General features: G+C 38.7%; 1 protein-coding gene across 2 annotated transcripts; it reads right to left on the bottom strand.

The window, feature by feature from the left end:
* Positions 1–139: 139 nt before the first annotated feature.
* On the bottom strand, positions 140–27,878 carry ngfb (nerve growth factor b (beta polypeptide)). Of its 2 annotated transcripts, none has more exons than XM_018661847.2 (3): positions 27,489–27,878; positions 9,402–9,553; positions 140–6,045 (listed from the first exon to the last, which is right to left on the bottom strand). In XM_018661847.2, the coding sequence occupies exon 3, from the start codon at positions 6,032–6,034 to the stop codon at positions 5,429–5,431; it is 606 nt and encodes a 201-aa protein (XP_018517363.1). In that variant the 5' UTR covers positions 6,035–6,045; positions 9,402–9,553; positions 27,489–27,878; the 3' UTR covers positions 140–5,428. The 2 variants fall into 2 exon arrangements, with proteins under 2 accessions (XP_018517363.1, XP_050930742.1); XM_051074785.1 differs by lacking the exon at positions 27,489–27,878 and adding an exon at positions 20,606–20,814.

The following is a 27,878-nucleotide window of genomic DNA, read 5'->3' as shown; positions in this document are numbered from 1 at the left end:
CTGGCTGGCTGGCTGGCTGGCTGTTGTTGCGCGCTGCTGGCACCGCCCATCTGCGTGAGCGTGCATGTGTACGCTGGGGTACCCAAAGTGGGGTTCAGCGACGATCTGGGATCCCAAAGGGAGGCTCTAGGATGTCCCTAGACAACATAAGGAATAGCCTCATTTCATTGGGTAATATCAGTGCTTGGGGTTTACCGCGGTGATAATAAGGGTAAATGTTACAGCAAATATAAAATTGCCCAGACTAGAGCTCTGTTTGATCACACTTGTGTTTAATACACTTCATTTGTAAAAGAAAATTGTTTGTAGATATGACTAAATAGCAAATTACATAACAATCTGTGTGGGTGGGAGATGTGAAGCCAGTATAGAAAACTGCCATCTGTTTGCAGTCCCTATTTTGTCTGCTTCTTTTGAGCAAATGTGGTGAATTTAATCTGTTGTTCAGTTTGTTGAGGACACTCAGTACCTCTGTGAGGACCCTCAAGGCTCTTTGGGAGCGACTGTAGGACAAGACTTTGTAGACTTAGTCATTATTCATTTCTCACATTGATGCTTTTAAACCTGCCTTTCAGTGGTGGAGCTAGGGGGTGGCCACCCCACGTAGCACCACATAGCTAATCATAGTTCCCTCTGGAGGAGTAAACTGTGAAGTTAAACTAGACTCTAAAGAGCTACAAAAGAACAGAGAGCTGCTAATAGTGTTATAAATAGTGTTATCATAATCTAACTTCTGTACAGTTCCATTAATGCAGAAAAAATGGAAAACTGTAATTTCTGTGCTATTGAAAACTGAGTACTGGCCATGACCTGGCCATCCCTGTGAAAATTTGTCTGGCTCTGTCACTGCTGCCTCTCACCCTACGTCGTGCCACTGATATCTGTGTTTATTATGAAAATATGGGATCTTGTCTACAGTATGCACCTGAAACACAGTGAACTGAGATATGTCTCTGACCAACATGACTGTAAACTCTCCACAGGTTGCTCTAGAAACCAAACCCAAGGACATCAGTGTCCTTTATGGCAGTTGCACAGAGTTTTCAGTTCTTTACTGTAACAGACAGTCACAGTGAACATCTACAGCATACTCTTTTGCTTTTGTTTATGTGTTTGTTAGAACTGCAATTAATGGCTATTGTCATTATAAATTAACCTGTCAGCAAATTGTGAGAAATATCTATTAAAATTTCCCACATTCCAAATATGTTGATCTGTCTGAACAACAGTCAAATATCATGTATGACAAAGTAAAGGATCAAATACTCACATTTAAGAAGCTGGAACCACGAAAATTTCTGTCGTTTTCAACTACTCAAAATTGCTTTTCCGTCAATTGCTTAATCAATTAATTAACTAATCATTGTAGCTCTAGTGTTAATATACAAATTATTTATGGTGTCTTATATGAAATCAGAATTATTTGTTCATTTGCTTGGTAACTGTTTGTATAATTTAAACATGCATGTAGTATTGTAGTGTGGCTTTTGCACACTGAATTCAAACCAGTTCCAGTGAATGAAGAGTGCAGTATTAGAGCGTCACCGTAGCTCTTCTGTGTCTTCTCTGTGGGCCCGACAGGGTCAGCTCCGGTTCACCCACTCTCACACTCAAGCTTCTCATGTTTGTGCTTTCCTTTGTTTGCTGCACTGATGTGGGAGGGAAACAGCGACCCCCCTGTTTGTCTGCCAGAGTATCAGAGAAGATCAGCCTGGGTCGATCATGAGACACATCACATCACTGCCTACTACTTCTATTTTCAATCAGATAACAACTCCAGAAATAATGTGAGGATTCAGCTGTCAAACATTCGATCAAACATTAGATAGATAGATAGATAGATAGATAGATAGATAGATAGATAGATAGATAGATAGATATCATTGTACCCTGTTGAATTACAGATGATTAATGGTTTCTGTGTAACCTTGAATAAGATCACTGAACTGCATCAATGCTAACCTAATACCAATTTGGTCATCCAATCCTGTCATGAATTCAGAGCTGTAATTATCACAGTGGAAGTACACCCAAACTGAAACCATATCCTTAGGGTGTAATGGAGTCAAAATCCCATTATCCTTCCTCAGCCGCCCTCTCCTCACCCTCCTCTTCTGTGCTTGATATGTAAATCTGGTGCAATAACGTAACCTGATCTCCACATGGTGCAACTGTGAGTCATCCTTATGATCCAAGAGACATCAGAGGTGAGGAAACAATGTGGTGATACTGAAATACCTCTTGAACCTATGTGTTTTGTTTTTTGTTTTTTTTTTCATGAGGTCAAGCTGGTCTGTTCAGAAATCATTGGTAAAGTAGACTACTTTGGACGTGTCAGTGAATATTTTGGGATAGAGAGACAACAACAAACAGGGTTTAGGTGGTAATTTCATTGTGATGTGACTGTGACTGTGTCTGTTTGGTGTTTTTAAACTATACTCCAACATCTGAAAACTAGGATCATTTATTTGCATGCATCTATCAGCAGGAGTTCTAAGCAGAACCAGATAGACACACAAATATTATGATGCTGGATGTATAGTCATGTCGTTGTCTCCATCTAGTGGACAGATCAAGAAATGCACATAAAATCTTGGTAGTAATTGCACTTGCTTTTCCTTGATTTTGAGGTATTGTTTCATATATCTATTTCAACAAATAATCTGTGTTAAGAGAAGAAGATGTCGAAGTTTTGTTACCATAAGGTCTTTGTCTTTGTGTTTGTCCATTAAGTATACTCTCCTGAATATACAAACATACTTTTAGTTAAGGTAACATTTTAAATGCAGGACTTGTAATTGTTTTACACAGTGGTCGTAGATGGGTCTGAATACTCCACTGTCATGAGCAGCAGAGCTGTTGTCCTCCTTTGATTTGAACACACATCAGACATGTGTCAACATTTAACCTCTGGAGGGCACTGTTGCATTTTGTTTTGGGCAGCCAGCGACGACTGAGTTTGAAGTAAACACAGTCAGTAGTAAACTAAACGAATTGGCTCAGAGAATTAATATTTAGAGTTGATTGATAGACAGCTCTCTGGGAGTATTTCTCTTAAAACAAGAGTTTTCCAGAAACATAATCTGAGCAGCTGCCCTTTGTCTCCATTTCAAGTTTACCCCCAAGCTCACGAAGCTTACATCAGACATTTTAAATGTCAGCTGTGATACAAAACTGGGCTACAAGCCTAAAAAAAATCACAACTGATACTGACTCTTTGGCCTCAAGTACAATTTGTAGAGAGCTCACAATGCTGAAATGTCACTGCCAAATCAAAGAAAATGACAAGCCATGATATTATCAGCCAGAGTTAGACTGATGAATCATAGGCAATCTATTTATGTTTATGTCTTTTCCCCTTTGTTCCATATCTACTGTCGAGCAGGAGGAAAACACAAAGCAAAGCCAAAACACCAAATTACTGGCAGTAAACAGAAGCCATATGGGTTTTCTCTTCTTTTTTTCATCCAGGCCAAAAAACAATGTCTCATGTCAAGACTTTGGGAAACAACAGGCTTAGTATTCATTCAAAGAACTTCATAATACACAGTGCATGTATGTGAGTGTTTAATAAATAACAATGTCAACAACAATATCTTAACAAAGGTTTTGCTTATATCAGACCTGGGTCAAATTGTATTTCCAAAATTTGTGGGTTGCATTAGTCTACTTAGAGTGAGTGGGGTGTGCTATAGGAAAATATAAGGGGTGGCAGAAAAATACTATAATTATCCTGACTGTGTTGTGCTAAAACATTTAGAGGCTGTTGCTCTGTGACAAGCTGAGCTGTGGTTTCGAGTTTAAGACATGATGTCTTGGTCTCTTAAACCGCACCCGAGGTTCAATCTAAAGCCAGTTACCGTGTCTTGCTGAATTCATGTAAATGCCACTAGAGGGCATTGTATCTGAGGCTTAAATTAAACCTGCTGCAGATCCTGAACAGTGGTTTAAGATAATAAAATTCAGTCTAAAGGCAGATTTCTACAGTTTAAATAATTAAATTAATCTCTCAAAGTTAAAATATTTTGACTTGTATGATCTTATTCACTTGTACCTCAGCTTATTTTTGACTCCAGAAAAGATGGTGACTGATTCTGTGTGGAACAATGCATAGACTAATGTATCAGCACCAATAAGTCCAATACATGCAGACTCTAATTTATTCAGGTGAGACATGTAAACTGTTTCAGTCACCTGAGGCCACAAGCACAACTAAATGATTCACATCTGTCTTAAATTAATTCAGTGAAAACGTATGCTTGTGTTTGTCAAAAGTGTAACTCAACTATAATGATTAAACACACACTGTATATTGCTTGAGTGGGACTTTTAATTTCTTTAATTAGCAGTTAGTTGTAACGGAAAATGATACAGATGAAACCAGACATTTTTATGAGTCTGAATCACCTGTGGCTGTGTTGGGTGAATCTTACAAGATGAATTCGTTGTAGCTGCAGTTCAGCTGTGGTTCAGTTGAACCTGAGATAAGCTGGTCAAAATAAAGCAACATGTTCAATTTTGAATAAGGTGAGTCTTACTTGATTACTTGATTTGATAGAATGTTACACCACTTTTTAAATTTCAATACATCTTTAACTATTATATCAATCTGCACTTATCAGTGTGGTGACAAATTCCCCTTCTCTGATGTCCCTCATATACCAGCAGCAGATTTTTTTCCTGCTTCAGTTCAGTTCAGTTCTTTTTATCCAGCTGTAGCCAGTTTCCTATTATTTAATCCATATTTATCAATCATAAATAAATTAGATTGTTGTTATTTCACAGGGTAATTGTTACAAGATTACAAAGCATATCAGAGAATAAAATGTAAGGGTTCTTCTGTAAAACATTACACAATATGGCAAGTGTGGGGTATATTCTTGTCTCTGACTGGCTGTTTCTGCTGTGATCAGGTGATCAGTCATGTGATCACCTGAGAGTTGCATCTTACTGTGAGTGGGGGTAAGTAGCTTGATAAATTGTTTTACTTCTAAGTTTGCATTCTCCTGTGAAATGGAAGTTTGATGCTTATTTTGACATAGAAGTCAGGAGCAACTTAGCCTGCAGCTGCATTTTAAACCAGTGTGAGCTGAGCCTGTTGTAAACTGCAGCTAAAATCAGCCAGATGCTAAGTGACACTGCAACGGCCCCTTAACATGTGGTGCTTCAAACAGGTAAAAACTAGCTACTTAAACCCACTAAACTTAAACCAAATACTATTTGACCCAGGCCTGGTGTATATACATGCAGTCCTGATACTTTGACGTATACCAATAATTTACTTTGTGCAGAGAGTGAGAAGTCTTTGGTGATAATTTATGTAGAGAAAGTCACAACTGCCTGCATGTTAGTATGAGTATGTCTTGTGTATGTACTGCACTTGACTGAGTGTGTGAGCCTGTGTGTGTGTGTGTGTGTGTATGAATCTTCACTGCCGCCATGACTTGCGGCTGAGCACACAGACACAAGCCACATTGATGCGTATGAGCCTCCACGCCACCAGGTTTTTAAATGAAGTCAGCGCTCGTACAAAAGTGTGTGAGTTGGTGCAGTAGGAGTTCCAGTGTCTGGCATCAATTCCCAAACAGCCTGAGCCGCCTGAACGACCGCTGTGACACATTGTCTCAAAGAAGTACTGCTTCTTGTTGACATTGTTGATATTCACGTCTGGGAGCACTGTCACCTCGTTGCCTAAGATGTCCGTGGCCTTGGTCTTGTTGCCAACCCAGACACTGATGCTCTCACACACTGAGTACACCCCACGGTGCTGAGGCTCTCCTGCCCCCCTGCGTGTCCTTCTGCTGGCACCTTTTGATGCTGCCGGCTCTGCATCAGGGGGCTGAGAGCTGAAGAGCACCCTGGGTGAGAGGTAGTGGCGCTTGGTGAAGAGTTTGGGGTCCACTGTGGGGATGGAGTTGGGGTTGTCACCTGAATCTTGCCGCTGTGCCGACTTGGTGGTACACGAGTCCCCTCTGATGGTGGCCACGGCCTGGGCACTGAAGAAGAGGAACAGGACCAGCATGGACGACCTCATGGGCACACAACCTAAGGGTGTCAAAAAGCACAGAATTCACTTCTGTTATTGTAGATATGCAGTATATTCACATGGTGAAAAGGCCTTGTACTGGTACACTGACCACTGTATCTTTCACAAAGTAATATAAACCTGCAATAACTGATTTTCGGGGTACTTGGATGCAGTGGACAAAGCCTGCAAATAGAACACTGACATATTATCACCATTTAAGTGATATAGTGAACTATGGTGAGCAGATAGTTGCCTATTTACACTTCTAGCATCAGTGACTGTAAGTCTAATATTTTCTCAGTTTTTGGTCTCCAACGACTCCCAGGAGAAATTTCTGGTTTAGCTGGTACTAGCTAATTAGTGTGAAGGTGGTATAGAGTGAGCTGTAGCTGGTATCTGCTGCCTGCTGTGGTCAAACCTGAACCAAAACAGTGATGTTGCAGGACAGATAACAAAAACAATGAGCTGAAAGTTGTTATAAAGCTCTGTAGAATTACACTGAAGTGCAAGACTCAGTGATAATTCTCTGTGGCTTCATCACCTTGAGTGACCAGTTTGAGTGACCCCTTTCTATGATTTGAAACTGCTTATTATAGCATCTATATCTTCACATCCTATCCTATTATAGACCAGGTGGAGGAGACCAGAGAGTAAAATGGAGAGGAATTGAACACTGGCTTACAACTTCAAATAATGTGTGAAGCAAAAAAAAATAATTGAATTTTTATAGTTATTGCAACTTTAATTCAGTGTGTTGATAATAATCACTGGATTTTGATGCCTGTGGCAGCTCATTTTTAAATTAGGAGAACATCCCCTCTAGCCTTAAGAGATTTCTCAAGTACAGTACATGAAAAATTCAGGTGTCTGATATGTTTGTACGTTGCAGGCCTTGATGAAGGACTGCAGAGGTCTTGTCAAAGATCAAATGGTTATTTTTAGGTTTAGGTGTATAGATGGCTAAAGATCTGATTATTTGGATCACAGATTCTACCTTAAAGTATAAGAACTAATTTTAGGAGGAGGTAGGATATTGAAATGAGGCACTTCCTGAGAGGCTCAACAGAGGGCAACAATGTCCCCAGATTTGTATTTATATATGTAAACAGGAAATAGTTGAAAGTTTCATAGTGATTTCTCAGTATGAATGTTCACTTAATTACATCCACAGAGAGGCAGTGAACTGTAGTATTACAATGATCTGCATCTGTAGGATTATGAAGGATGAAGGACATCTGTAGTATGAGATCAGATAAGATGAATGATTTATTTCACAGGGGACAGTACAACCAGAATTTTGTAAGGAGGATGTCAATTCTAATTTGACTTAAATTTTAGTTTTTATGCTACTGTTTGTACTGTCTACTACTGATTTTATTTGATGGATATTTATTTATTATGTTCTGTATTCAGCATTGGTTGATAATGATGGGAGAACTGCAATTTCATATTATTATTATTTTTAAATGTATAAATAAGCTGAGCCTTTAAACTTGAATATCCATCAAGTTTTGGGGAAGTTTTCTTTTTGATTCCAAAGATATCCACGATTTGATCTAAGCTCTGTGGAGCTCGCAGTTTAATATAATCTTCAAACTGTATTCACAGACATGAAAGAGAAAATCCATTAATGTCTCTGTGTAAGCAGGAAAAAAACTGAACAGCTCCCAGGAATAGAGCTTCCCTCTGAGGAATAGAAAAGAAGATCTTGTATATAGTTATCCATGGAAATAAGTGTCACATTACCCATATTACCCCATATAACTGACATTGTTGTGACATCCCATCAGTTTAAAACCATTTTCTTTTCATCACACTTTGACCACACTCTACTCTCTGTTCTTGGTGGTTTGCATAAATTGACAGCCTGTGTACTGTGTTCACCACAATACAACAGGAATCACAGGCATGTTAACACCTGTGATGCCGCTGCTAGCAGGCTCCGTCAGGTAGCTTTATTACATGCTCTGTTTGCCTCAGGTGTGAGGGTGAGTGCTCCTAGATTCAAAATGCTGGCACAACAAATCAAAAGAAAAATATAGCCTGTACAAAAGTACATAATGTGATCCATGATTGCACCTATCATCGCTCTTGAGGTCTGGCCAATTCAGTAGTGTGTCTCTTCACACCTCACACCACTGGGCTCTGTCTTCCTGTGTGTGTGGTGCAACATTTGGACATAAAATAATCATTACAGTATTAATTTTAGGTTGATTAGTATGATTGCTATAAACAAAGGATAACGGTGAAGGAAGCCGGCCACTGTTCTTCTTTCTTTTTTTCTTTTTTTTACATTATGTGCCAAGTTGTGGGATTGCTTGGGGGACACACAGGAAGGTTGCTTTAAAACAGGAAGCAGGAGACACTGGAAAAAAAAGTATTAAAACTTTCTGAGTCAAGTGTAGGGCTGATGAAAAGGGGGGAAAAAACTTCTAAATGAGCACAGTGCCTCCCCAGTGGCAACATTTCTTTTGCAAAAGGAAGTAAAAGGGTCACAACAGACAAAGACACAACAAAATCACTGATGTGAGACAAAGGATTAAAATGATCTTGTACTTTTTTATAGTTAATTATACCAAGTCATCACAATTAAATGTATTAATGTTTAAAACACTACCTGAAGCATTTTTACTAATACTCAATAGGACATGCATTGTTGCATATGAAAAGCAAATAGGTCTTTCTGAGACGATTTCTGAGATGTTTTGGAGAGATTGTACAAAATATCACTGGTCAAGATGAATAATACATAAATAACCAGTAAGAATAACACAGAATGGCGTGCTTTTAGCCAAATATTTGCATTTGATTTTAACATTTGATGTTTTGTTTTTTTCCAGGCATCCTCCTTGCCTGCTCTTGTCTCCTTATTATACTTCACCTAGCAGCGGTAGAATTTCCCCCCTGCTCAAGTTTTTTTTTTTTTTTCATTTTCATTACAACCAATTACCCACATATTTGTATACATTATTATGAACAATTTCACAAGTTAATTGCTAAATATTAAAGATTTCACACAAAACTGGCTGAATTAAAAAAAAAAACTAAAGCTTTTAGTAGAAAAACATATCACTCTTTTAAAATGTAAGGATTTATTTTTAAAAAGTCAAAAGGATGACAAAAAGGACAGTGAGGCAGGTTTGAACTTAGGGTTAGGGTTATTGCATTTATGCCTTATTGATTTTTATGAAATTTGTAGAATGTTATCATGTACTGAGCAACTTGTTTGATGTTGTGTTTGTGACCCAACAAAAGGTCTGACTGGTTGGTCTATGTGCTGCTGCACTGTTAAAAAAAAAAGAAAAGAAAAAAGGAAATGTTGCTTTTTGTGCACTTTCCTCTTTTGGAGACTATCATTCATCCATCTTCATACCTTTTCAGTGTCTCCACGTGAACTGTAGCACCTCGGCGGCTCCTAGAGGATGTGATTAGAGCTCACTGTGTTCTGGGCTCCTGCCATCAGGCCTGGCTGTGGCCCCCATCCAGCGCACCTCTGCCCTCCTCTACCTCCGCTTCTCTTCAGCGCTGTTGAGAGACAAGCGGAGAAAGTGTCTCGGCCGGCTCATAAACCCAAAGTAAACACATTCTTTCTGAGACTGATACAGGAAGAGAAAGTTCATGTTATTCCTGCTCACCAGATCCTCACATACTGAACATACCAAAATAAAAAAACAGACCTGTGTAATGTAAATGATCTGGTGTGAAAACATGTATGGTGAGTATATACAGTATGTGTGAACTTTGTCATATTCAACTTAAAAATAACCTCAAATATTTGTAAAAGCAAAGAAACACTTAAGGTAGATTAATATTAATGCTTTAAATTCTGTCATCATTCTTTAACATATATATTTTGTCAGGTTTGTTTAGGCTTAAACACTCCTGTACCTAAAGACATGTTATTTAGGAAACAGTAGAAACCAGATCATTTAGGAATTTGGAATTTTGTATATTATATATGAAACCACACATAAACACAAGAGGAGTTCAAAAGATGTTAACGCTGCATAACATTCTCTTAAATCAGGATATTGCTGCTCGTTGTCTCGCCCAGTTAAATTATACCATCAGGTTTGATTTCCCTACGTTTAAAGTGCCATGATTCATGTTTTGTGCAGTGAGTGGTGCACGGCCACCATTCGAGCTAGATAATCCATCACATTAAACCAGAAGCCTTAATTTTGTTTTGTCATTTTGTCCTATTGCTGTGCCACTGCGCTCAAGTGCGCTCGAGATAAGTGTTTTCATGTCAGCAGACAATGTGTTATGTTACACCTTACCTAGTGTCAGTCACCTGAAACCCACAGAAATAAAATTTCCAAAAGCTTAAAAAGCTCTAAATGAATCCCTGAAAACATCTTCCCTTACAAAAGTAACTGTAATTTTCATGGATTTCTTTCTTTCTCTTTTTAAAAAAATCTCTTTCAAGTATGGCATGTATGGCACAGGAAATTAGAAACAGTTATTAGGATACAGCACAGTTACAGGAATGTATGGTAAAATTACAGGAATGTAAGTGATACGTAAACAGAAGTAAATGAGCTGTAAATCTAAAAGACACCAGTGTATTCCTGTAAGGAATCTACACTGGCACAGGGGGTGTTCTTGCTTTACAGCTCCTCAACAACGGTGGTCTTTTTACAGACAGGGAATGTAAACCTGTGACCTTTCACCTGCAGAATGGGATGTTTAACATTAAAGCCACCCTGTCTTTGTACTCTATCCGAAAACAACTGAGTAAAACTGACCACTGTCCTCACACTGATCCCCTCAACCACAGCATGTGTCTGTCCGTAACATATTCTTCTCCTTTTCTGCAGACTGCAAAACAAATATCTGAAGTTGAATAATGACCAAATTCTTGGTGATATAAAAGTCTTGCACTTACAGAAAGTCTACTCCAACTATGTGTTCCTGGTGGATTTTGTGACTGACACTACTGAAGTATGTTCAAGGAACAAAACTACAAAACAGTCTCTAAAATCAGAATGATACTCATAGAGGGCATACTTTGTTCACCCTTAATGTTAAGGACAGTGATAAAATAACATTCCTGGACCCTAGATTCCTTTAACTGGATCCACACCAAAATTGAATGAGTTCTTTCCTGTCCCATGCCCCATTCATCCACCAAGTTTGAAGCAAATCAGTTCAGTACTTTTTGCATAATGCTGCTGACAAATACACAAACAAACACAGGTGAAAGCATGACATCAATGTGCAACTATTTGTATATACATAAAATACATTTTAAGCATAAAGGTTCATTCTTTACTGAATCAAGGTTGACTTATTGGCTTTTTTCCAGAGCTTTCAACCCTACCACACAGTCTTCCTTGGTGGATGACATTTGCTCACTTGTCATGGAGTTGGATTTGTTGATACGTGATCTCAGTAAACATCAGCTCAGGAGGAGAAAAGTCATAAAAAGTGCAATGGATGAAGTCAGTGACACCTTCTGAGCTCGCAGGTCAATAGATTCATGACAATACATTTCGCATAAGGACAGAATAATAGAAAAGCAACAAAACATGTTGTTAAGTCTTTTGTACACTCTGGTACAAAAGCAAACAGGATTGAAAGATTCAGTCACTGTGTTGACTAAATGTTAATGTGGACAGGAATGGACAAGAAGTGTGACTCAGATTGCTATGAGCCTACAACACACCTGATGTTTTGGGCAAATCACAACCAAGAATGATGCCAGGGTGCATTCAACGCAATGTCATCCAGAGACATAACTAATGCCAGTTTGAAACTTGAACTTGAAACTCACTGCCATGTTTATGATCATAGCTGAGCTATTTTGAGATTTATTATGCACTACCAGAGAATGTGTCACAGATCAACAGAATTACAGCAGCAGAAAAATACATGAAATATGTACTTGTTTATGTGATTTATAATGTCTTATCAAGGATCATTTCTGTGTGATGAACACTAGGAGTTTAGGTTAAAATTTCCATGCTGCGTAGCAAAACCATTATTATTAAATATATATCTTGAAAAACAGTGATCATGTAAATAGAAAACAAATGTCTATTATGTTATTATGAGGATCTGATATTGGCCCATGACACGCAGCTATAACAGCCTCTCAGTGGTTAAGAAACATGCAGTCAGCAGTCTTCGTCCTGTGGTGAGAGGAGAATGGCAACATTCATCCATGCTACTAGGTGGCCTACAAATATGCACATAACACCGCTGTACAACATTAGTGTGCACTGGGGCATCTCACATCGCACTACTCATCCAGCCTTGAAGCAGATGGGCTACAGCAGCACAGGTCCACCTGATGACTGACGAGTGGAAATATGCTGCTTGGTCAGATAATGGTGGTGGCGCCACAGTGAAAGAAATGGCATTTCTTGGCATGCCTCAGCTCCCTCTGTGTGTATGTGCTGAGTATTTCATCTGGATAATGTGCCATTCTAAGCAGCAGTTACTGTGCCACGTTAATATTAATTTGACTTCAGCTTCCAGAAAAAAGCCCTAACACTTCCCAGACCTAACCCAATAAAACACAGTTGGAACGGTGTTGAGCAGGATGTTTGCATCATAATGTGCCAATGATAACACCACAGGAAATGCTGTTGAATCAGCATGAACAAGATCCTTTTGGAACATTTCTAAAACCATGTTAAAACCCTGCTTGGGATGTTTAAGGCTGTTCTGGGGTCATGCCGTCCTCTTTTATTTGGAACACAAGTTGAGAACAACAAGAAAAAGAACAATATCCAATGTTTGATCCCTTCAAGGGTAGTTTTTTTTTTTTTAATGTTATCATTTAATGTGACATCCTTATCTCCTCACCAGTTCATATTTATATATAGTGGTAATATTATACCTATTATCGTAATTTTGTAGACATTTAGGACAGCCTATTCCAGCGGTTTTTAGGGTTTCTTGTTTATACCATGTGTCTGGTCTCACTCCTTTGACAGTTAATTAATGTGGCTTTGATAAAGTTACATTGATTTCACAATTAATATAATAATAGCCTTTTTTAAATTAAAAATATGGAAATTTGAATATCTACAATTTGATGACAATCATGTGATATGGTTGAAAGCTCCAGAATAGCTATTAAATGGATCTTGAGGTGAGACTGTTTTGTCAAATGTCATTTCCAAGTTCATTATGAACTTTGAAACTCATGTTTTATCTCATCCATTGATAGAAGAAGTAATCAGATACTTCAGTAAAATTTCCCATACAAGTGTCATTAGTATGATGTATTTGAATATCAAAAGTAAAAGTACACATTCTGCAGTAAAATGTGTCCTGTGACTCAGATATCAGATTGTTAATACTGATGCATCAGTGTGTAAGGAGCATTTGAGGTGGAGTTTTAACTACAAACAGTTTGATAATTTAGTCCAGTGGTTCCCAACCCAGTGGGTGGGCCCCTCCACAGGGTCGCAAGATAAATCTGAGGGGCTGTGAGATGATGAATGAGTGAGGGAGAAAGAGAAAACAAAGTTCTGATACAGACAATTGTATTCAGTTTTGGGATATTTCTCTAATTGCTGTTGTTTTTTGTGTATTGGATACTTGAACAGAGGGCTAATGTCTCCTCTGTGTAAATGATACAAAACTCATGGACATCTCAAACATGACAAGAAACCCCAGCTGACTTTTTTGTAAGGGGTCAGAAGCCAGTAAGTCTGGGAACCATTAGTTTAAAACAATGCAATTCATAAGATTATGAAATTTATGTATAAGTTGAATCTGTAGAGTAACAAACAGGTTAACTAGAGCTGTTGGAAAAAATAGTAAAAGTAAATGTATTGGAAAAGAAATAGGCGACTAAGCATAAACTGGGAATACTGAACTAGTTACAAGTGCCTCAAATTAGCCTACAGTACTTAGTAAATGTATGTACTAATTTATGTATTTAGTTACATCACCTCATCAATGCGAACAAACGTCAAAAGTCACAATTACAGACAATTAATGTGACATTTACTCAGATATCTGAGTAAATGTCACATTAATTTAGCAACTCCTGTGCGTCTACGTGCACATTTTCAACGTCAGCATGTTGCGAACCATTCACTAGCTGTGATTTGCGCTTCATCTCCATAGCAACGGTTGCTGAGGCTCATGGGTATCGTAGTATTTAAAACCATTCGCCAAACCAAAACTGACGGAAGTAACGCGATTTCTTCGGAACAAAGTTGAAAAAATAAAAACTGATGGGCGTAACGTAAGCATATAATATTGCTAACGTATAAAAACACTCAAGTGTTTCTAAGTGGAGGAACATTGAGGATGTCATTAAAAGAAAACAGCGGCTACACCATAGACACTCTTCATATCTAACCCTGTATCAAACGCACCCTTTTCCAGTTGGGCGGATTATTTAAACTCTAACCACCCTGCCCACTGTTAAGACTCACCTGCAGTACTCACTAACTAATTAACCAACGTTTGATTCAGCGACTGTTGCTCGTGTTAGCATTTCATAAACTAGCTAATTCACCTGACAACCGCCATAATGTCGCTTTATGAAGTAATAATCTGTCTCATTTATGGTCTCCATTTTCGGCCTGGGTCATACAAGCTACAAGCGTTGCAAGCTCTTGAGGCCACTTCAAACCAGGGGAAGCAGAGTTTTTGGACCTTCTGTCGAGCGAACTCCCAACGCGGAGATACCGAGGATTACTGCTTCACTTCACCAAAGCGAAGGTATGTTTTTATTTTGCAAATATGCGTATCCGTCAGTGTTTGTGTGCTTGGTAGTTTGCTCAAAGGCCTCACTAGCTGTTTGGTGGTTTTGTGCTCTGTTGACCTGTAGCCTACCTGTATGAGTATGAGCATTATTATTAATCAAGAATTAACTCCTTTATGTGGCTGAGTTTAATTTTCTTGGGTATTTTAATGCTCTCATGTTGTTTCTCAATGTAGAGAGATATGGATATTGTTGTTTTAGTATTATGGGCTGAATTGGTTTTGAAGCATTTTTGATTGTTGCTGTTGTTCTGGGTAATGTCCTGTTGTAAACCAGGTGCAGAGATGGTTATATTGCAAATTGCCTTAAGAGCTGTAAAAAATTTGTGTGTGTGCTGGACACCACAAGCTATGATAACCTGCTCAGATAACCTTAATATTTTATCAACACATTTAATATTCAGCTAGGCCTAGGCTCTCTATATTCTTCTGATCATTAGCCCAAACTGCTGAACTCTTGTCAACCTGAAGCTTAAATTTGCCACTTACTGCTTCAACTCTATTGTGCCCGAGGGGAACAATAAACATTTCAAACAATACGTTTTTGGTGGTGTTCATATGTATAAGTTATAGCTGTGTCTCGGCTATCATTTTTTTCAGTGTTTATTTATTTATTTTTTTACGTTGTTATTGCAGGAAAACACAGGTGCAAATAATAATATTAATAAGGGTTATGTTCCATTTAAGTGTCCCAGTAAGTCATACCATTGAGACATTATGCAAAATACCAGTCCTGCAGTTGGGAAACCTAAATGAAATGCAGATGTGATTGTTATTAGGAACATGTGTTTTCTCTGCCATGACATATCAAATGGTCTGCCTGGAAAATGGTTTACTGCTAAGCTTAGATTCATCTCTGTTTACTAGACATTATATTCCCTCACAGTAGCTGGATGTGCTTTAAATGGCGATGGCTTCATATAGTACTGGCTGATAGCAGGCCCTCATATATTGTAGAAGATGCTCACTAGTTTATTTCCCTTATGACTGAGGTGCCTAGCAGGGAATATGTTTTGTGGTATATTCCTTTCTTATTTCATATTCCTATTTCCCCATTGTGGACGCATGAAAGCTGCTGTCTGTTTCTGTGTGAAAAGATTTGTGCATTTGTGCTGGTCAGTCAGTTTTCCCATACTGAGCTTGGTGCATGCTTGTAGGCAGTGATGAGGTCAGAACCTCAGCACCAGATAGGCAGTGTCCAGGCAGGCGAGTTGTGTTGTACTGGTAACTGTACTTATTGCATTGTCATATGCACACTTTGCATTAGAGCTAAAACTGGGTTTTTGGTTGACTGTTTGTTGGTTGAGCAAAACAAACATCTGAATACATCCTGCACTCTGGGAAACTGTAATGGACAATTTACATTTTCTGATATTGTATAGACCAAATGAGTATGATCAATCAAGAAAATAATGGGCAGAATTGTCAGAAAATAGTGAAAAAGTCCAACCCAAATTTTCAGAGTTCAAGGTCATGTCTTCAAATGTATTGTCTTCACAGAGAAAAGCAGGAGCTGAAAAATTAGTTTCATTTGGTATTGTAGCAATGACATAAACTATTCATCCATTATTAAAATAGTTGATTATTTTGAGTTAGTTATTTCTTTAATCAACTATTTTCTGCGAGCCCCACTTTGCAATACTTCTTGATTTAATAATTTATCAGCTTTATGCAGCCTTCATATTGTGTGACCCACCCTCTGGTGTAACACTGCTGTTGTTTCTCACCTTGAACCCAGCATCCACCTGTAGGCTCTGAGTCTAGGTTCCCCCAGCAAGAGGGAGCGGAGGTGTTGTTTTCACTCCCCAATCTCTGTTGTGCTGAGTTTGCTTGTGTAGGCTAATGAAGGCAGAGCCTAGATGCCAAATACCAACCTTATATGTATACTTTGTATTTTCATAGTCATTCTATGTGATTTGACTGATTGAACTATTTCTTATTTCTGATGGTTTGAACCTGCCAAGGATCCACATAGACACAATGGCCGAGAAAACAGTTCTTCCCTTGCGGGCATGAATTAACAGAATCAGTAGGCGAGTTAGTTATGTGGTCTGTTAGTCCTGAATGGAGAGGCCACCCACAACCAACTGACCTACAACTCATTAGCTCTAATGGAGTCAGTTTAATGAACCCGTCTGGGTTGACTGACACTCAGCCCAGTGTGGCACACAATCCAGTCTGCAGTCCAGGAACAATCCACCTCCCCTCTGAACAAAAATGGCAGTGGCTTCATTCATACGGTAAAAGTCACACAGTCCCTGTAGTAACCTGATCCACTGAGGCTGGCTCTCATTCAAAGAGGAAGGGAGGTGCAGGTGACTTTATCTGAAAGCCACCAGTGGGCTTTGAATGACATGCTGCTCATTACGTTGCTGTGGTCATTCGTGCAAAACTGCTCAGCAGGTTTGTGTATCTTTGTGTTGAATTTAAGTCCTCAAATTCAAAAGTTCCTTGAATGTTGGCCACAGTGAAACTTGATTGATCTATTGTATGAAGTTCGTGAATAGTATTGAAATGATGATAGAAACTAATGTGTTTAAGCTTTCTTTCTTTTCCTTTCTCTCTTTCCTTCTTCTTAAAACTGCCTTGCCATCAACAGAAATGTACAAAATGTTGGAGTCTGGACCTCAATAACATAAACTTGAATGACAGGACAGTTCCCCAAGTGGTGGTGCAATCTCAAATATTCAAACTTTCTGTCATAGAGATTTTTTCAAACAAAAAAGTCATTAAAACAAAATCAGTTATTTGTATAATAGCTTTTAGCATACAGCAATGGACAGCAACCTACTGTAGTCCATGACTTTGATTCTATAAATAATAATCATTTTTAAACTGTTATGTAATTCATAAAATATCATGCACATCATTGGAATATTTTTTTAATGTCAGAAGACTGGGACTCACAAAAATGTCTGTAAACCTTGGCGCCCCCATAGCCGAATGGTTGGGGCGCGTACCACATGGGCTTAAGTGCCCTGAGTAGCTGGTCCCCGGTCTGGCTGGATCTTTACTGCGTGTCATTCCCCCACTCTCATTGATTGGGATTTTAAATTAAATTCTATGTTTGTGATATGCTGCTAGAATGCTAGAAATTTTTCTCCTTTGTGACTAAATTGTTGGACTGTTGCGTGCCACTATAATTTAGACTTAATTTACTAGCAGATCATTTGAGGCTCTGAGTATGTCCTGTTTCTTGAGCCATTCACATCTTAAATGCAGGATGAGAATCCCTCAATTAAACTTGCATGCAGCTCTGCTGTGGTGTTTTCATAGTTATGCAAGGAGAGGCAGGAAGAGGGAGCAGTGATAGAGCCTAAACATCTCTTAACATGAATGGTGTTTTCCGGTAGAGGTAAATAGGGCATAATTTTGTTGCTATAGTGACTGTACAGTATATTCTTTCCTGAGGCTACACAGGGAGAGGTACTGTTCAAATGGGGGGAAAAAAATAATTGAGAGGCATAAAAAAGAGAGAGGTAGAGGCACTAGAAAGTTGCACATGGATTATGCGCTGCTATATTCTGCATTATGACAAAATAGAGGAAGGGCTTAAAACACACAGTGAGGCCTGTTCCTGATTAATGAATTCACTTCCTGACTGAGGTCCAGCACAAAAAGGTGAATGATAGTTCAGCTTTTGTCTTGTCCTCTCATTAATACTCCCCTTGGAGAAATCACGTTCTCTCTGAATGCAGATCTTGCATCAGGCCGCCCTCAGTGATTTCAAATTGGAGTCTGTTTGACAAAGGCCTGAATACACCCACACACACTAACACACAGCACAGCAGCACCAGCAGCAGGTGATAGCTGGCACCAGGCTAAAGACAGTAAAACCCTATAATAATGATAAACTATGGAAAGGTGTGTCTGTCACTGAGACACCAATAGTAGTGGTCCGTTAAATCTTTGAGCATTTTTTCAGATTTTACCAGAAAATACTGCAAAACCTGAGCAGAGGGGGAAACAAAACACATTGCTGAGTGATAACAGACTGCAGCTTTGCTTCAGGATGAGGCCAGTAAATGTCAGTTAAGATCCATTTTGGAAATTTCCAGTAAACACAACCTCCTCCTTCACATTAAGATGAAATATATGGAGTTTTTGAACATTATTAAGAAGTATCACCTTTACACCAGAGGTTCAGAATAACTTAGTTATGCAAGGATTTCAAAGTTTATTTCCTTGAGTCAAAATGTATGAAGAACTGACTACAGAATGGAAACACATTTTTAAAGTCCCAGTTTAAAAGCTCCTATGGATGCAATCAAAAACCACCAAATATGATACAGAGTAAATGCAGCCCTTGTTCACTTCCTTCAAAAAAGACCTTAAAAGTTGTTAAAAATGTTTTTAAAAAGGCATGGAATATTTTTTTCCTGCTTGTCTTAGACAGTAACTGGTTATATCTTTGGAATGGATTAGGGGCTGTTGGGAGATCATCCCATCTGTAATCTACTGGTGCAGCAGTGGATGGTACTTGAAGGAGTCTGTTAGTCATTTTCTGTGGACCTTCAGTTGGTGTCTTGAGACTTATTACAAGCACTGTTGCTTACTGCTAGTAGTAGCAAGGCACAGTATCTAGGAAGCTAATCGACTCATAATAGGCAAATGGCAAATTCAGCAAAAACTAAAACTGAAATTTATTATTCTTTTAATTGGTCAATCCATGCATCAATTTTCTGCCATTTGAGTTTAGATGATGATATTTTCTTGATGAATAATTGTAAGCCTTATTGTCCTTACTGGTTGTCTGTCACTCTCCAGGATTACATTGCATTCTGGGCTGTATTTAAAAAAAATCTTAAATTTAATTTGGTAAGCATTGTGGATGTAACACAATACATGTGTTGGAATCTATTTTACAACTTTTTACTGCATATATCTCACACAAGCGAACAGGCATGATTGCATGTGCTATTAGACAGTTGGTTTTAACACAAATGTAAATGTTGCAGTGTTCAAGGACACACATGCAACACATTTAATTTGCATACCTGCCTCAGCTTGTCCACAAGTTGTAGGGAAGTGAAATGTCTTATTTTGTCTTTTGGCAACTAGTCAAAGGATACACGTTAAGAAGGATTATAGCATGCAATTGAAGCTCATAATTTCCCATTTTCCCTGACACTGCTGTCCTGTTAGATCTAGTCGAGGCAATTTTGTGTATTACTGTTATCAGACAAGTATGTGGGAATCCGTTTCAAACACAATATGACCTTTGGTTAAGGAACGGGGCCTCTGTTGGCAGTCGGTTGTGATTTAAGGCAGATGTGTGAAAGTCTGCCTGGCGCTGAGACCCGAAGGCCACATCAGGTCCAAACGGAGACCGAACGGAGTCGAGCCAAAGAGCAAATCAGGGAGGGCCAGTCAGTCAGCAAATGCTCAAAGACTGGATTCCGACTTTTTAATCCAAAGATTTTTGTGATGCAACCAATAGAAACTTCAGAGTTATCACTGAGAACAGACACTCTGACTGCAACATCTGGATGTTTATGTGTCCTGTGATAGGATACACAGTCTGCAGAAATTACAATGTAGCTGTGTGATTTAGTATTTATAAGCTAAGCAGTTCCCACAAGAGGACTTAGAGCATACTTCCTGTTGACCACTCACATTAACCAGCAGATCAAACATCTGTATTGTACACACATGCAACAAAATTTTTGATGATGTCAACAATAAGTGAAAACAGCTTCAGAAGGAATGTGTCGTAAAGCATACAACATCTTTCTTTATATTGCAAGAACCCAGCGCATGTGAAATATAATCACTGACTGAGACAGAAACAACCACATGAGAATGGTAAATGGCAGATTTAACAAGGACAGTTTCATTACTCACTGATGGTTGTGTTTGGTCTCACAGCGCTGAGGAAACACAGCTGACCCCAGTCTCTATACACAGTGTGACTAAACACAACAGACTCGGCGGAGAAACAGGCTCCGCTCAAGTACTCCAAATTAGTTAAATAAACTCCTACAACAATGACTCAAGGGGGTCGGCAGCGTTATGTGTAGTTTTCATCATCTAGTGGCACACACTCAACAATGCGGCGGAAGTTTAGCTTGTGCAGTTTGCTCAAACCCTGACAGACCTCAGTCGCCTGAGATGAACTGCACAGTATATCATCATTAAGTCAAGTCTACTCGTGAATTAACTTTGGCCCAGTTAAGAGCTGAACTTAAAAAACAGTCTCAGTGGCCTGAAGTTATCAGGATTATAGCCAGTCATTAGAGGACACCACAATAGCAGATGCCAGATCAGATATGGCTTTCAACACTTGGACAGAACAGCTGCTTTGATTTCTCCGTTCACTCAAGGAAATGGTTTTGCCAGACCTTTACATCCCCCTGTGTCCATACTTGGCTGGTGTTAAGTTGGTTACTGTTGGGTCTCACTAATGACAATCATGCAGATCATTTAAAAATAGAGTGCCAGACACATCTTTTACATTTCAGGAAAGCTGCTGATAAACGCCAAGACAAAGTCCAACTACTCTGCTGTAGCAAGAAGAGGACTGAGGACTTTATCCTCTGTTCATTGCTGTGTCTGTCAGTATTTCTGAACAGTGCCAGTTCAATGACTCTCAGATTGCATGTTGGTTTTAGCAACTACGTTACTCTGAAAACACGGTCCACAATATATTCTTGGTATTAGTCAACCATGCTGCAGTCCATGTGGTGTTTTGTAAGATATTGAGAGCTGCGGTCTGTTTTGTTTGTGGTAACTTTTCTTCTGTGTCACTCAAATGTAGTGCTGTTGTTTTTATTTTCTCCTAATGAAAACCAGGGTGCAGACGGACCAAAGAAGCTCATAGTGAGTATTTATAGAAGAAAGCACACATTTGCAGTAGAAGCTTCACATATTGGATTTGGATTTGTCGAGCCGCCTTTGCCAAAGTATTTCTTTGTGCAGCAACTCCAAATATGAAGCAGTATGAAATTGGTCTAAACTATCACTGTTGTTTTGCCACCTTGTGGAAAAGGGGATTCCTTTTCTGGCTGCTGTGTCCACCTTTGCTTTGACTTTTTGTGGTTGGTGTGCTGTCCAAATTGATTGTTTAAAGTCTTGGTTCACTGAGCGTGTCATATATCTGCACCTTTTACGGCCAATCAAACAGCTCCTCACATACAACCCAACACCTTTGTGGCTCTTTTACTGCAGCCATTGTTTTCATCATTGCAGTTTTCCATATCCCCACATTATGGTTACGCCTTCTCCAAATAAATTCGCCCCTGCTGTTATGGAAGGTAAATAAAGTGACACCACAGGAGTGGCGGTGTGTATGTAAAAATGCATACGTGGTGCTGTGTTTGACGTTTTCTGTTTCAAGCAAGTTTGACTGTTTGTATCCTGCCGCTTTTAGTGGTTGTGTGGGCTTTTGCCTTATTTGTTTTTAGTGGCTCAAATCAAAAAGGAGATTCCTTTACACAATTAGTCTATATTCTATACATGGTTCAGATGATGATTCAGATAAATTACAAGCTTGAAAAAGTGGTGCTGCCAAAAGGCTTACAAATAAACAAATACAAAATTCAAATACACATTTTGATATTGGACAAGCCCATCGATTTGTGTTCACAGTTAGCCTTCAGGAGCATCTACAGATAGAAGAAAGTTACTGTACTGAAACACTTAATTAAACGAAAAATAACCATATACTTTAAAAACTGAACATCAGACATCTAAATTTTAACAGCAGGTTTCCCTGCATCAACATGGTGTTGATGTAGACTTGACAGTGTCTGAAAGACCAGAAGTTAGAGGTCGGATTGTTGGGTTACAGGATTGAGCTGTGGCTGGCATGCTGGATGAGGAGAGTGACTCACAGTTCACGCTGTGTGTGTGTGGCCTTATTGTAACTTGCACTCTGAGATGATGAGGTACTCCTTCTTGCAGGGAGCACTTCACTGGAGAGAGGCAATACACCTTAATCACAGGCACAGGCCTGTTGTATCTCTGCTGCTCATCCATGCAGATATTTACATTTACACAGTGTTTTTATATGTGCAATTTTAATATGCTATCTTATTGTTCTAGGTACAGTTATAAATGCTGAACTTTTGGATTTGGACTTATGTCAAGCAGGATATCAGAGAAAGGTGCTGCACTGTCTGCTGTTGTACAGTAGGCTTAACAGTAGCCAATGTTTTTCTTTCCATATTTTGTAAGTGAGTACTATGTTCCTTGAACTTTACCTGAGGCTATTAGAGATGATGGGACATGTCTGCGTGGAAGGATAGATACAAATGCAATTATATATGAAGGGTGGCTTATCAGGTTTAAAGCCAGTGAGAGGAGGAATAACACAAGCTTCTGTAATTGTAGGCAATTATGGTCCTGCTTATTTAGGGGACAAAATGATCAAAATATTCTTTTTGTGTATTATGATGTAAACATAGTGAGATCTCTTTGAGCAGTAAGAAGTCTATGCATATAGTTTGAGATTTAACACTTTAAACAGCAGTTATTCCATTTTTTACATCCTTTTTCTCTTTTCATTTTCTCTTGCTTATCATGGAGGAATTTGGGGTTTTTGTAAATAATATTGTAAAGAGTATGGTCTAGACCTGCTGTATATGAAAAGTTCCGTGTTATGATTTAGCATAAATAAATTGACTTGACTGCAGTGATTGGCCAGGAGTACTTGGTGTGAAAACAGACAGAAAATAGTCTGTAAATTCTTTCACTCATTCTTCACATAACTACTGTACTCCTCATCTGCAGACTATAAAACTGTCAGGAAAAAGTGTGTTTACCTTTATCGATATTTATTAGGTCCTATGTGGCTTGGCAATTTCTGTCATAGAGATTTTTTCAAAACTGTAGTTGTAACTGTACATCCCTGAGACAGGAGTCTTACTCTTTTCAGATTTTCTGCTTTTTGCTGTGCTTTGATGGCAAGCTGAAACCCCTGTCCAGTTGCTCCAAACTTTAAGGGCGTAGTTTTGATGCACATCTTCTGTTCTACACTGCTGGGAAACCGGTGAAAGGGGGATTTTAACAACAGTCATGAAACATAAAAAAATCATTACAGGTCTTCAACAATAAATATTTAAGTATGACATTGCACAGAAGGAGGCCATTCTTTCCAGTGGATAGAGCTATACTGGCCAGCACTATCCTGACTTTCCATCAGGTTTTGCTGCCACAATTTAACTAAAATTTGAATTCTGATCTCCAAATAGACAATCTCCAACAGTGAGCAGCATTGACAGGAACAGAAAACAGAAAAGTTGATTTTGTGCGTCTCTAAATTCCTCGAGTTATTTAGCCTGTAGCGTCCTGGTTAGCTGCTTCGATGGAAATAAGTCCAGGACTTTATCGTTCTATACCTGGACTATTATTATAAGATTATCCACTCTGATATGTTTGGTATGAAACTGGCATAAGAGAAAAAAAAAGGCTAAAAACTGAATGTATAACAGGTCTGCGATGATAGCTTAAAAACATAGTGACATACTATGAAAAAGATATACTACTGTCAACATTTAAAAACCTCTGTATTGAGGCTTGGTGTTCATGACTGTCTTGTTAAAACAACAACAAATGTAAATTAATTGCTTGATAAAGTTGTGTACAGTCTGTACAGCATTGCCAGTGGTTCACTTTGAAACACTGGAAGGTAGGTCTGGACCTCATTACATCTCCAAAGCATAGCGAAACACCTCAGATGCCGTATGTCAGATAAACATAGCAGCAGGACTATAACGAGAACTCAGAATACATGTGTATGTTTATCTCATATCTCCTTGCTACATGGACATTTCCCTCGTAATCTCTGTTTTCAGCTAGTTTGGAACAATGTATCAGTGACTGTCCAGTGTAGATAGATGTTTCTTTGCATGTAAAAGTTTGTTTTTAGGCATGCAGAGGCCTCTATACCCTGGTTCCACTCATATGGACCATACAGCATCTGTAACCTGTCTTAAAGAGTATGAGCCTGGACTGCCAGAGTATGTTCATCCACCTGTGGAACAGATTGTTCAGCGATGAGGAATTACAGCTGTTGTGCAGAAAAGCCTCACCAATGTACACGTTTGCTCTACATACCAGAAGAGATTGAGTGAGTCTAACACTGAATATATTACATTTAGTTGTTAAAATGTGAGCAGATTTGAAAACCTGGAGCATAGTTGCAATGTGAAATCTTATATTGAATTAGTTTTCAGCCAAATAGAAACATCAGTTGTGGTTTGGATGAGCACTGGCAGTCAAATAGTGTTTCCATTGGACACTTTAGTCCTATGCCATTAATTTTTTTCCCCTTAGATCTTAAATATGTGAGCAATATAGAACAAACTACAGCAGTCAACAATGTGTCAGCATGTATAATGTACATTTTCAGGAATAGTAAGGTCATCATGTAGAGTTCAGCATAGATATGAGTAACTTTTTTTGCTGGGCAGCTTTTCTGTTGTTACTGGATGACTGAGAGTAAGGTTTAGACTGGTGCTGATGGATTTGGCTGATATATCAATTAGGCAATTGGCTTTTTGCTTGTTAAAGGACTTCATTTTAATTTTCTCTCAAAACATTCTCTGATTTCAGTTTGTTTAATGTGGTTATGTGTTTTTCTCTCTGTAATATCAATGCAATTGAAATATCTTTTTGTGTTTTGAACTGCTGGTTGAACAAACAAGCAATATGATGACATGACCTTGGGCTCTGAGAACTTGTAACAGACCCCCCCCCTTTTTTTTTTGACATTTTGTAGACTAAACAACTGATCATTTACTTAAAGAGATAATCAAGAGGTTAACTGATTATGAAAATAATCATAATTTTAAGACATAAAACTTCTTGACAGAGATTGCAGCAAGACATGGCATATGAGGACAAGCCACTGGAAAACACCGGTGTCCCACCTTTAATTAGCACTTTAGGTAAGGAGGTTCAAACATACTGAATTACTCCATGTTTAAGTCTGCAACATAGAACACACACAGAAGCACATCTTCTGACATGCTTTGAGGCATGCAGTCAGAATAATACATAGTGTATTTTATATTAAAAATGTCATTTTCTGATCTCTCTCTCTAGTTACAGCTATCATGTTTCTCGCATAGCATCTCACAAAATGTAGTTTCCTAAAAATTCAGTTTCTATCAGGCTTTATTTGAAGTTATAGTTTCGAATGGTCAGATGACTGACTTGATTTATGGTGCCCTCAAATGTGGTCGTGTTTACTGTGTTCAGAGGGAGAGTCAATATGAGTGACCCACATTAGAAATAAAAAATTGTCAGAACACTTGATTTCTTATGAGCGCAGCCTGCAGAGGGTAGTTAGCTTTGTTGCTGACATTTTTTTTCATGCTGTACAAGAGGGAGTTGTGTAGCGTCCACTGTTTTTCATTTGCCAGAGCCAGTGTGAGTTTAACCACGGCTGCCAAGCATACTGTGTGTTTGATTTCTCATGCCAAAAAACACGACCGCAAGTTCCCTTGGAAGAGAGAATTGAATATTGACCGTTAATTCAAAGATGCCTTAAAAGACCAGATGACAAGCTCCACCCCTCATCGCAAAGAGTCGAATTGACCTCGAAATGAAGTTGCCATTGGTGAAGGTGAACAGAAAACTTTGGACCAATCACAGATCCCATCAGAAAGATCTCGAGTAAATGTATGCCATAACCTGCTTTTGTTATTTCCTGTCCTTTTCAAATCAAAAGCACACTAATTAACCACTGAGACCAATATCTTACCTACAGCCCACCCCCCCTCTGATTTCATCACTCTGACTTCATCACTCTCATTGTCATTGTAAACTGACTACTGCCTCTATTGTTTGTGTGTAGAGAAGCCTCCCTATTGATAGTGCAGTTTATTTTTCATGCCAGTTTATAACAATCATATGATTTGATGTAGAAATGAGTTGCTCAGTCTGTTCCCATATTTAAATTGTAGCTCAAATGCAGACCCATGCTTTATAAACTCACTACGTAATTGCATGTATTTCTTAATACAGGAAAGTGGCCAAACAAGAGAGTGAAAATGTCAAATCAAATCAAGTGTGTGTTGAAATGAACCACATGCATATTTAAAATACTATTTGAAAAAGTACTTATTATCAAATGAGCATAGCAAGTCTTCTCAGGTATAATCACCTGCCATTATTTCAAGAATGCAATAATTTGTTTCAACTCTGTGGCACACATAATTTAAGAACACTACCCTGCAGCTAGCTCCTTTTTTTCAACCCAGCATACCATACAAATACAAAAACTCCACAGGAAAAATTTGAGAACAGTACCTAGCCCAAGGACAAGAGTGCAGGTCTGATCGGTGCTATTGTAACCTGATGAGCCCCAGGCTAAGCTTCAGCAGTTTCTGAAGGGATGGAGATGATCAGCTCCCTGTTGGGTCTGATCTTCAACCCTAAACCCTCACAACCAGCTGAATACATAACTTTTATTAAAATCCTCAGCAGGTAACTATGAGAATATACAGAAACAGGAAATGTAAAAATGCCCCACATGCTGCATGTGAAAGTTTACCTTGTTAAACACTGTCTTCCTAACCTGGTTAAAGAAGTCTTACTCTATCTTTTAAAGCTGCACATGTAAAACTCTAAATTATTCTAAAGTAAACTCCCTTTCCTTTGTCTGTAAATGCATTTAATGTAACTATTAACATGTCAGTCTACTTTAGTGCTTTGCATTTTATCCAGTAGCAAGTTAGTGTGGATGCCATGCAGTATATGTGAAGGTAAAATTGTTTTCTACCTCTTCAAAAGCTCTTTTTTCTCCCCACTGATGTAAGAACTCCTGAGGATTACTGAAACATATTCCAGTTAGTGTCCAAATCCATGAGATGCCAGGGAGGGGAAGAACAAATTCTTTGTCAATTATCCCAAACAGTCCTTTCTGACTCCTGCACTTGTTTGAAAATTGTTCTGAAGTAAGTGAGAAGCTTCCGAGAGGCTGCAGGCTCTGTCTGACCATGGAGTGCTGCGGGTCCTAGTGCCTGCCGTACTAAGAGTCACCAGAAGGGGTTGACAATGTTTAAATATGATGGCTCACATTCAATGAAACTTCCATGATAGAAATCAGTACCACCGATTCAAATTTATGTCTGTTCATAGTAATCTTATCAAATTGTAACATAGTAACTTG

This window comes from Lates calcarifer, linkage group LG12, assembly GCF_001640805.2.
Source record: "Lates calcarifer isolate ASB-BC8 linkage group LG12, TLL_Latcal_v3, whole genome shotgun sequence".
Lineage (NCBI taxonomy): Eukaryota > Metazoa > Chordata > Actinopteri > Centropomidae > Lates > Lates calcarifer.
Note: the sequence above shows the minus strand (reverse complement) of the source record. Positions and strands in the feature narration are given on the sequence as shown.

What these genes read in the sequence shown, in the direction of transcription:
- ngfb (XM_018661847.2), bottom strand. Translation starts at nt 6,034, where the DNA reads ATGAGGTCGTCCATGCTGGTCCTGTTCCTCTTCTTCAGTGCCCAGGCC.